Here is a 12,500-nt window from a genome sequence, read left to right as displayed (position 1 = left end):
TCCCATGCTTCTCCGGAATTAGCTCTTTTTTTCACCATTAGCCATTTTATTTTATAAAGACGATTGAAGAAGAATCAAACTAAATGTAAGAAAATCACATCAAAATAAATCTCTCACAGTTTTAAGAACTTAGGATATTCATAGGTCATTTACCCTCATGAAGCAAAGATGACTGGTTTAACAGTCAAATTTTATGAAGGCCAATTTTACAAACCCTTAAGAAGAAAAAACCGGGCTCGAAAACGGTAATAGCCTGCGAAGCCTTCCGTAATATTTATTTCGTTATAAATTACTTGGATTTCAGAAAAAGTGGAAAAATAGAATTTTAAATTTCATTGTTCATTCAGTTCAGGATTGCTTTCAAATTTGAATTTCAAGGAAATGTACGATGGAAAAGGAAATAGATTCAAGATTTTGGTGAAGGCGAGGCTTTTCAACAAATTGGATAGTTTAAAAGGTAGTTAAACAGAATTAAAGGTTGGTAGTTGTAGTTGCCTGAGAAAAGAAGAGGAGAGGAAGCTGGGAAAGAGTTGCCTTATACTTTGCGACTGATAAATCTAAATGTGGTGAACAATTGACAACATTCCTTAAAAACATGATCAAGAAAATAATTGTAGAATTCTTAAAAAATAAGCTACTAGGAAAACTTCATATATAAGTAAAAAAAAAAGTTGAAAAAGAAAATAATAAAGAAAAGGCGATTGATAGGTGACAGATTCATTTACAGAAAGTCGTTAGGGAGATGAAATAGATAGGTAACAGAATCATGAAAATAACATAATTAAGGAAAGGGGTTAGATAGGTGTAGGAATCCCCAAGTGAAAAAGGTAAGCATTATGGGATGAATATATGTCAGTTCCAAAAAGAAAAGATTATGGTGAATATACGTTTAAATCGGAAAGAATATAATTAGGAAAATAAGTGAAACGTGACAGAACATCCCTTCAAAAATAAGAGAACATAATATAGATGAGTGGCCGATCACCAAAAATCAAAGTAATTAAGAAAATAGAACGCCATCTTTTCTCGTGTATCAGATTCCTTGCATTACATCCCGGAGACGAAGTTAAACCCTGTACCAGAGGGGCATAATAGAGGGAGCTTTCGTGGCCTGTGTCAGAGGGAGAATTAGAATAAAACGGAATTACACTCCCGTCATTATGAGGTCTGATAAAGGGGCTGAATAGCCTTTCGCTGGATTCGAATGGAATCCTTAAAGAAGATCCTGGAGGAGAGGCGTTTTGCTCAGCAGCGGCTATAAAGAGACCATTAGCATGTAAGCCCTAGGCGAATTTTCTCTTCAGATTGCGTGTTTTACGACGCCAACCCCCGTCCCCCTCCCACATCCCCCTCCCCTCTCATGCTGGGTGAGGACTAGGCTTTCTTCTCCAGTTAGAGGGCTATGAATAGCTTGTTGTTTATAAGTATGATTTGAAGCTTAGGCCAGTATGCACGCTTGTTTTGATTCGAATATGGGTCTGTTTCCCTTTATTCTGGAAGCAACAATTCACTAAGGGATCCCTTATGTTTACTTGTTTTTGCTCGGTTTTGTATGGCTCGGTCTGCTTGTGACTGTGTGCGTATGATTGTGCTGGCATTGCAGTATCTATTTGATTATTTTTGTTTGAACTTTTCATGCACTGTAAATGTGTTGTTTTTAGGGAAAATGTTAAGAGGAATAAAATCTTTAGTTTGGTAAAAAAGAGAAAATTTTAAAAATATATATTGTATATGGTTAATTTTCTTATAAAATGGTTTTCCTCAAGGTGACTTTGTAAATTTTTCTTTGTTTAGTCAATTAATTATTATTATTATTATTATTATTATTATTATTATTATTATTATTATTATTATTATTATTATTATTATTATTATTTAGTAATGGCCCTCTTTTAAGCAAGTTTCATTAAAAATTATAGCTGCCTCAATAGTATTTTATCTTGCAGCTGAGCTTCTCAATTGCTCAGATTTCCCTTCTTTCTTCAGTACTGCATACCGCCAGTAACTGTGCTATGTTAGTCATCAGTATGGGGGCGGGGGTAAATTACATAGAAAAATTCTATAATTTTACTAAAATTTTCTAACAGTGAACTGCCAACAACAATCAGTATAAACGGGTTCGGCTGCTACGCGTTACGAGAGGGTGTCTCCTCTCATCTTCAGGCAGGAGGTGGATGGAAGTAGTCAAGATCTTCAACAGGGAAGGCAGTCCACTAGATTTGAAAACTTATAGAAAATTAAAAGTAATTTAAGAAAAGTAACAGCGTTATACTAGATCAATCACATAAATGCTGTGAAACGAGACTTATGTCAAATGTTTAAGCAGCAAAAGCATTTTCAATAAGTTTGAACTTATGAAGTTCCACCAATTCAACCTCCTGATTAAGAAAATCATTCTACAATCTTGTCCCAGCTGGAATAAAATTTCCAGAATTTTGTAGTGTTAAGCTTTATGATGGAAAAGCCAAGAATGTTAGAATTAACTTCCTATCTACCACTACGTATAGGACGGTCAGTGTGAGAAAATCTGAAGAAATAGTTGGTCAAAATTATGAAAATTTTATGCAACATGCACAAAGAACTTCGGAATAAGGAGTTTGATTGACCGCTATATTTTGCTAAACAAATTAAGAAGAGAGTCAGACAGGAGAGTAATACTCGAAACAAAGTAGAATGAGAGAATTAAAACGTTTCCTCAGAATAAAATGATCACCGATAATCTTAAAACACTTTCTCAATAAGTTAATTTTTGTGTGCAATTGAAGAAGAAACAATGTGTTTCTCAAAAGTAAATTTTCAATCAAGAATCACACCTAAAATTTTAAAGGAGTTGCATATAGTTAAAGAGACATCAATTCAGAGATTTTGATGTTGAGGAGCCACTGTCAACAATCTAATTACAATCGTACTTTGAGGTTTGTTAGGATTCAACATCACTCCCCATAATTTGGACCATGCACTAATTTTAGCTAGATCTCTATTAAGGGACTCAACTATCCCAGATCTATATTCAAGAGGCAAAGAGAGTAGCATTATCTGCATATGCAACGAGCTTGTTTTCTAGGCCAAACTGCATATACCATGGGCATATAGTATGAAAAGTAATGGGCCCAAAACAATACCCTCAGGAACACCAGATATCACATTCCTTTGCTCACTGTGGAGCCCATCAACAACAATACTTTGCTATCTATTACTTTGAAAATTAATTAATGAAGAAAAGACCCCCTATTCTCAACTGTTTGAGTTTAAAACCCAGAGTGTCATGATTAACATGGCCAAAGGTAGCACTAAAACCAAAGCTAATTACACGAACTTCCCGAGCGCAGTCGAAGTAGTTCTGTATAGGATTGGAAATTGTAAGATGGGGATCACATGCTCCAATGGCTTTGCGAAATCCAAATTGCAAACTAGGGAACAGAATTTTGTCCTTAGCATACCTATTTGGACGTTTTGCCAAAAGTTGTTAAAAACATTAAATAATATGGAAGTAAAGAAAATTGGGTGGTAATTAGCAAGGCTAGAACTACCACAAACACATTTACCTAATGGAGAAACATAACGAATTATCCAAGTGCTAAAAGAACCTCATATTGCTACTTGCGGAAAATAACAGACAACTAAAAAGTTTACTCAATCAGCCGTCTTTATTAAAAACAAAGGAAAAATATCATTTGGGTCTACACCTCCGTAAGCATCATGGTCCATCAAGATTTTAATTTCACGGAACCGAAAAGCTAAACTAGTTGGTTTAGCCTCAGGGAAATGTCGGCTATCAAATATTTACATATATGAAGTTGTAGTATGATGGTGGTTCAATTAGTTAAGGTAATTTTCGTTATGCCAGAGCTAAGATTGAATACTGATATAATTTAGAAATGTGTGAATGACACCTGCTGAAAATCTGAAATAGACAGACCTTCTGCGCCTGGTTTCCTTTTGGCCAAAGTCTGCGGACTTTGCCACCGCAATTACATTACCTCGCGAGAGCATCGCGTTGAAAAATGTAAGATCTAAAATAGTGTGCCTTCGGGTAGCACCTAATCTATTTGGATTTCCTTTACGGAAGGAAAATAAGATAAATTGATTAACTAACAGAGTAGGCGAATTGTGAAAGAGGGCAGAGAAGTTAAATTGATTAGAGAGAGAAAGGAAATGATAGACAGTCTAATTAGGAAATGAAGCAGAAAGGTAAATGATAGAAAACATATCATTAATAAGAAGCGAGAAGAGCAGAATCATTTGAAGGAATATGAACAAAAATCCCAATATTGTGCTAATAAAGGCAATAGTTACCTAGAATAATTTTCTTTCTTCTTTTTAAATTAATTATTTTTACTTTTTTGACACTATCATAAGTCTGCGATATATATATATATATATATATATATATATATATATATATGTATATATATATATATATATATATATATATATGTATGTATGTATGTATGTATGTATGTATATATATATATATATATATATATATATATATATATATATATATATATATATATATGTATGTATGTATGTATGTATATATAAAACAGACCCTAACCCCACTACAAAGCAACGTTAACTGTTCCATCAAATGATATCCATTTCCAATATTTCTCGGATGTTTTAATGTGTAACTTATTAGTAGACCATTTATAAGCTTTTCGCAGAGAACTAATTTCAAAAAGACAAACATTTTAATTTTGTTTATGTCCTTTGAGAAGATTTTATTGCTATTGTGTAATGGTTGTTGCTTTAGTAGAGGGAACGTAGCAGTGAGTAGATATGTACTGAAGTGAGCAACTTTCACACATACCATGAGCAGTAATGTTAGATGGAGCCATTTATTGTATTTTATTGGCGTCAGAATGGTTTACTACAGGGTGCTAATGGTTTTTTGCTGAGAGGAGTTTTATGGGACTGTCAAAAATCTACAGTCCTTTTGAAAAATATTCCCAAGTCTGTAATGTGTAAGTACATTTATTTTTATGTTCACTTCACGGAAGTATTAAAGTGTATATCTCAGTCAGTCTGTTTTTTACTCGACCGTTCTTCTATTGTGTGTAGTTGAACTCTCTCTCTCTCTCTCTCTCTCTCTCTCTCTCTCTCTCTCTCCTCTCTCTCTCTACAGGGCTCGAATAATCCAGCCTCCCATTACTTTTGGTTGAAACTCACTGAGAACGAGGCGTTATAACACCTCATCAAGCGAACATTACCTTGCAGACGACAAGTCTAATTCGTAAACAAGACCCTTCTAATCTCAATAGACTCTCTCAGGATGACTCTGCCAGACTTCGATTCAAACCATCGTTAGCATAGATTAGATGCGATGGCTCTAGCTTCCTTTGTTGTGTGGTTTGGGAATAGTTTGTTTGTCGTCCGCCGAGCTTGGACGGGATGGGATGGAATGGATTCTGTAAAAGATGAAAAGGTCTGGCTTGATTCCCTGTTCTGTGACGGGTTAAGGATTTAGTGTTTTTGGGGACGCGATGCCGAGGCAGTGTGCAACCAGGGTTGATAGCATCGTCTTTTTTATGGATAAAATAATTTTGTTTGTTCGTTTATGTTTTATATGGTTGTTATTTCCAACTGTGATGCAGTATACCTCACTGGGTTCTTTTTTCCCATTCGTTGACATGTATAAACGGTGTCTCTGCGGGTTGATGCTATATTTGGCTCAACTTAAGGAATATTTTTCTTTTTTATAAATTTAGCGAAGGAAAAATTTAGTTGGTTTTATTCATTCATTTCTATTTGTTCATGCATGAGAAATATCAACTTATGTAAATAGAGAATCTCTCTCTCTCTCTCTCTCTCTCTCTCTCTCTCTCTCTCTCTCTCTCTTCCCTTTTTTTATCTGTATGCCATCATTTCTAAGCCGTATGGATGTAATAAGTGTATTGGACGTCTGATAGCACAAGGCCCAAGTAGCAGTAAGCCTACGAGCAAGTAATGCGTAGGGGAAGGAAACCCATTAAAATAAATCGTTTATACGAGTGGCGGTGGGCATTGCACTGGTTACCATAGAGCTCCAAACGGTGAACTTTTTTTTTTTCTTTTCTTTGCGGATTCTCTCTCTGTTGTGATGGCGAGAAACGGCTTGCCTCTGTTCATGGCAAATTTGATGTTTAGCATTTGGTTTTTATGTGCGGTGTATGGCGAGAGAGCGAGAAAATATGATTAGCTATGATTATACATTTTTTTAAGAAATGAGAGAGAGAGAGAGAGAGAGAGAGAGAGAGAGAGAGAGAGAGAGAGAGAGAGAGAGAGAGAGAGAGAGAGAGAGAGAGAGAGTATTTTTTTCAGAAAGTCAGCAGGATAAACATGGAAAGAGTGCAATTCTAGTCGTTTATGTTTTCCATGACGACATCTTCAGAGAATAACTTATTTATATTTTGCGTTTTCCCATCTTTGCTGAACGTTGCTTTGGTGTTTTACGGGAATGGCGATGCTAGAATCATGTTTTACTGAAACAAACGACCCCACCAATCTTGCCTTACTCCAACCATTACAGTACGGAAGGTTATTGTGGCCCTAGATATATTGTGTTTGGCACTCCTTGTGCGTCCCTAACGTTTGCGGTTTTTTCCAGTTCTCTCTCTCTCTCTCTCTCTCTCTCTCTCTCTCTCTCTCTCTCTCTCTCTCTCTCTCTCTCTCTCTCTCTCTCTCTCATTTTTTACAAAGATTTGATTTTTAGGTCATGTGTGTTTTGATGTGTTCATCACTATTGAAAAGTATGTACAGTATGTACGTGTGTTTATGGATGTACCTTATACAGTGTACTTTGAAATGGTTGTGCCTATAATATTTACATATCATTGAAAACCATTTGTTTTACAAAATACGTATTCTTCACGGCGTCCTCTACATCAAAATAAATTTTATTCTTTGTTGTAGTTAGCAAGCTTTTCTTAAATTGTTCTTGCAGATATAGGTTTGTTTAGCCAGGGAAATATGAAAAATCAATTTTTTTATGATTCTTGTATCATGAATATAGAATTTTTATATTTTATAAGTTTTGAGGAATGGCAATTATGTGTGTGTTCATAGTTAAGTATATTATTGTATCCTAAAATGGAATGTTGATATGAAACAATTTATATTTAAATGAATAGTTATTGATCATATTATTGTATATAATTTTCATAAACAGTAGTTGTAGGCTTGAATAGTTGTATTGAATCGAACTATATCCTGATTCAGTGTTCTAAAATTTGTCTTTTCACTTTCACACGACAAATAATTTTATTTCTCTTTTGATTTATCTTCCTTTTTTCTATCCACGGTTATATTCTTATGCTCCCTTTCGCTTTACAATTATCTGATATTTTCTAATTTGCTTGAAAAATTATGCCTAACATTCTCTCTTTTGCTTCACAATTGTCTTGATTTTCTCTTTTATTCTGCAATTGTCTGGATAATCCATCAGTTGCTTTACTATTATCTCTATGCTTTCTCTCTTGCCTTAATATTTGTGTGGTAATAATATTATATTGATGTTGTCTCTTTTCCGCTACAATAATTGTAATATAACGTTTTTCATCTGAGCAATCATGCTAACGCTGTTCCTTTTTTTCCTCCCGCAGGTGAGTACATGCTTGGCGAAGAAGATAGCGATGGTGACGACACCCCATCAACACAGCCCTTGCTTCACTATCCTCACCCAAACGACAGTGAGGAGGATGGTGACCGAACTGACGATGATGAGGACTATGGTGAGCTCGATCATGGCACCGTTTCCACCACTAACAACAAAGGGAGGCTGGGAACCCTCGAAGTCACACTTGCCCTCGGGATTTGTCGCTTGGTTTCTGTCTTTGCTGCTAACCCGGACTTTATTCTTATTTTCTAAGATACATCCCAGGAAATGGGTACTTACAAAACCATACTTGCGCTTACTCAAGCACGATCACACACACACACACACACACACACACACATATATATATATATATATATATATATATATATATATATATATATATATATGTATATATATATAGATATATATATACATATATGCTCCTTGACTGACGTAAATCTTTGTGATAGATTAGTTAATATTAAATGGATAGAATTAAATTGCAGTAAACATCGTGATTGCCTATTCTTTTTTTCATAAACATTGTATTTTAGAGTTTATGTTATAAAACAATGGATAAATTTCACTAAAATAAGCATGGTGATCAGCCAAATTTGATAACACATTTCATACACTGCAATTATCTTATTGATGATTAACGGTTGGCTAATTAGTAACACAGATGCTGAAAAAAAAGGAAACCTTCTTGTATAGATATTGCAATTTTGTTTCAATTTTAGCATTTTAGGTCCCACAAGTTGTTACATCAATTAATACATAAGCGTTCTGTATTGTCTTTGTTGTAATGTTTATCTATCTTGTGTTAGTAATTTTCACCCCGGGGGGAGTTGGCAACCCTGGGGGACTTGACATAATCTGTGATAGTTGACGTTATCTTCATTATCTGACTTCATTTTGTGTCATTTAACTAGAAGCGATATAACACTTTGCCTTTTGGCAACTGAGTCCATCCATTGACAGTTGACACAATTCATTAGTAATTGGCAAGACCTTGTAGTACTTTACATCACCATTTAGTAATTTCATTTTTCCTAGTGACCATTGACTTTAGGCTGCAGTAACCGAAATTTTCTCGGTAGTGAACTGACCTTGTCCCGTGACAGATAACTTCCTCCTTGTAGTAATTGACTTTGCCTTGCGGTAATTACTTCATCTCGCGGCAAGTGACTTCGGGGTTTCACCGCTCCACTAACACCACCAGTTTGAGAAAAGTAGAAAAGTTAAACCGCTGGGAAATTGGGTTTCACACCACCGTCATTGTATTCAGTAGTGAAGACTAATCGCACGAGTAACTTGGGTTAGGTGGGTAACTTAGCGAAGCCTTGGATTATAACTTTAACGTGTGGAAGTTTCCAACTTTGAAATGCCACCCCCTCCTTATGCGTAAGATAAAGTCTGGCTGGCGTCAATGGTCGTTGTCGGTTCCTGTATGGGGATTAATCTGTAAGTTTGGTGTCGCAATTTGCATTCATTGAATGTTTAATTCTATTGTTTCATTGTAGTATTAGTTATATATATATATATATATATATATATATATATATATATATATATATATGTGTGTGTGTGTGTGTGTGCGTGCGCGCGCGTGCATATGGGTTGGTTTGTGTGCCTGTGTGTGCTCATTCTTGCGTGTTCATGTGTATGTACGAGCGTACAATCGCGACCGTTTCTAGTTATCATTATTCTAATCATTTTAGCATGTGTGTAATTAATTGTTGCCACTGTTATTCCTTGTTGGGTAATATATATATATATATATTTTTTTTTAATAACAACCCGTCATGAAGGAGACGGAGACAGGAAGTGAGGAAGAGCGGCGAGGTGTATACGGAGAAGCGTCAAGTCTCCCAGATATTCGTAGGAATGGTTTTAATAACTGTCATTCAGGGAACTTTTGACCCAGTTTCCAGAGACTAGTTTTGGACATCTTTCTCGTTTTGAATTGGAACGGTGGCACCTGTCTACTTTCGAAATCTTTTATCACTAGAGAGAGAGAGAGAGAGAGAGAGAGAGAGAGAGAGAGAGAGAGAGAGAGAGAGATTCCTTGGAGCCCTCTTCATTTCGGAGATGTTATTTGCATATCAAAGCAGATAGGGATGGTAATTCGCTGGAAGTTTGAGTCAACAGGAGTTGTCCCTGTTAGTTTTCTCATCATGGCTGTCATTTTGGGCTTGAGATGACGTCTCCTGCAATAGCAGGAGCCATCGCGAGAGAGAAAACACAGTTAGATAGAGATACTGGATGCGAAGTAGGGGAGGAATATTGAAAAAATATAGATTTTCAAAGAAATGTCAGGAGAGAGAGAGAGAGAGAGAGAGAGAGAGAGAGAGAGAGAGAGAGAGAGATGTGTCGTCAAACAATGGAAAAATTATAACTGGAACCTGAGACAAAAAATAAACAGATAATGTACAGGAAACAGGTAAGATTGCATGAAGCAGAGTTTCTGACTTGGGATAGTTAAGGTTTAAAAAAAAAAAAAAGGAAATGGGTGCTGTATCAGGGCTTGGTATGATGTGTGGTTGTGTAGAAACCGATGTGGTGGCGTAGCATTAGCTACCATAATAAGAGAGCAAATAATGTGGCATACCCCTGCGCTGGATCTATAATCTCGTAAACTATTTTGGAGAAATTTCGTTGGAAGGATACTGTTGAGGCAAAACCCGCATTCAGGTCCTTGTACGTATCGAAGTTTTCAAAATACCTTAGTTTCGTTTTTTTTAAATGTTTCAACCAAGATTTTTCTTATGTATATTGCTGCTGGTAAATTATCAATGGTTAGGTTAAGTAAAATTTGGAAATAAAATTGCCTGAAACTACATATAAAAATCAGGCTATATATCAGTTTAGTGAGATCTGTGTTACTGTATGGACCGGAGTCATGTTATGGCAATGAAACAATCTCCAACAGATTTAGTAGATTTGAGAACACAGAAGAATAATGGGAGTTGAATGGCAGGACAGGATTAGAAATGCAACTATAAGAGAGATTACTCGAGTGCCATATGTGGATGATAAGATCATGGTAAGGGGTAGATGGAAATGGTTTGGACATGCGCTTTGCACTCCCTAAGAGAGATTAGGTCACCAAACTTTCAACTGGGCTTCACAAGGCACTAGCAGAGTTGGAAGACCAAGCCTACATGGCTGAGGACTAGGATGCGTGAAGTAGATTATAAATGTAGAATTATTGAATGAAAAGCTCAAGATAGAGACGACTAGCGAAATCTAACCTAGGCTTCGGAGGAGATGATGAGGAATATTTCCCATGGGAAAATGGCCAATATGGAAACATTGGCTTTGGAAAAATCTCCATTGCGAAAAAAAAAAATCATAGAGAAAACTGCCTGGAGGAAAATTGTTGAATATATACACTTTATAATCAATAATTATTTGAATTAAAAAATCATAAGATTTGAACATTCTTTAAAGACTACAGAATTTCGAAAATTACAAACGATTTGAAATTCCTGATGCACCTACATCATATGCATACTATCATGGATTTTTAAATTTTCAAGCTTAAAGTAAACTTTGAAATTTTGGTTATAAATTTTAGGGGACATTTTTTAAAGTATTGTAGTTTTTAGATTATTCAGGCTCTCATCTAAAACCATGATTGATATTCTATCGGGATCATATACTCCCGAATCATTATCGAAGAACCGGACTCCTGAAGCAAGACATTGAAATTACAATGAAATATCATATCTTCCTCTTGTCGATGGAAAATTGCAGTCTCTTTGTCTCTAATTCTGTTTATTTCTGCTCACTTGGCGTAAATTTAGCAATTGAGGATGTGCACATTAGTAAAGTCCCTTAGAAAGAGAAGACACTGAAGCATGGCTTTATTGACAAGAAGATCCCTCATCTTTGAAAACCTCTTTTGGTTTGTTCAGCTTCAACTTAACCTTTACTTGGTGTCTTTATATCTGTATTTATATTTATTAAAATGTCAAAATTACCTTTTTGCGAGATCGTAATCGATCTAGTTCTGCAACCTTTAGATTTTCTTTCAGTTCAACCCCATTAGATAATATTACCACCATTATTAGTGCCATTGAGGTGGTACGTATATAGTAATTAATCGACAAGAGTGTATTTTCCTCATTCACTTTTTAGTACGAATACGACAATGGGTTAGAGGATTAGTAGAAATAAATGGAAGCTAAAGAAATACCGACTTTTGAAAGAGTTGATACTCCAAGGCTATGATCTTTTGAAAGTACATATTCGCCTAGCGTAACATACAACTAATAGCTTAAAAGAACTTTGCTTATTAAATTATGAAATGTTATGTAGATTAACAGATTATAGTTAAAGTTGGGCAGTTTTCTCCAGGACAGTTTTCGCAATGGGTTTGACTGTCACCTTTCTAATGCAGTGTTGGTTCCTGTTTTTTTTAACGGAATTTCTTGGCAAGCTTTTTTACATATTGATCAATTTAGTTGACCTCTTTAATTATTCTTATGATCCTTCATGTCTAGATTTTAAGGATATGATGACTTAAGTGTTTTTTTTTACTGAATATTCGTATTAGTTACGTGCTATAAATGAACTAACAATTTTGATTGAATTATACCTAAGATTTATTTTCATTTATCGATTTATTTGATTCTCTCTCTCTCTCTCTCTCTCTCTCTCTCTCTCTCTCTCGCTGTTGAAATAATGATGAACGCTCTATAACTCTCAAAGAAATCATACCTTAGACAGTTCTATCTCCCATGGAAAACGGAAATTTGGCCCTTGGAGTCGTCTCCCATAAGAACTGAAACTGCTTGGATGCCTTGTGGTTGGTATATGGAAGCCAGCCCTTCGAGGGCATTAGCCACAGCGAGGAGAACGTGTCAGGAGGAGAGCTGAGCTTCTTAAAGGGCCTCCCCTGCAGGTAGCTTGTTGG

The 12,500-nt window shown here is 35.6% G+C and overlaps 1 protein-coding gene across 1 annotated transcript in view; it reads left to right on the top strand.

The window, feature by feature from the left end:
- Window positions 1-12,500, top strand: part of LOC137621778 (uncharacterized) — a 1,028,309-nt gene that overhangs the window by 441,202 nt on the left and 574,607 nt on the right. Inside the window, exon 4 of the mRNA XM_068352287.1 lies at window positions 7,584-7,712. Coding sequence (XP_068208388.1) covers window positions 7,584-7,712 — 129 coding nt within the window. The remainder of the gene's footprint in view (window positions 1-7,583; window positions 7,713-12,500) is intronic.

This window comes from Palaemon carinicauda, chromosome 28 (genome assembly GCF_036898095.1).
Source record: "Palaemon carinicauda isolate YSFRI2023 chromosome 28, ASM3689809v2, whole genome shotgun sequence".
NCBI lineage: Eukaryota > Metazoa > Arthropoda > Malacostraca > Decapoda > Palaemonidae > Palaemon > Palaemon carinicauda.
Note: the sequence above shows the minus strand (reverse complement) of the source record. Positions and strands in the feature narration are given on the sequence as shown.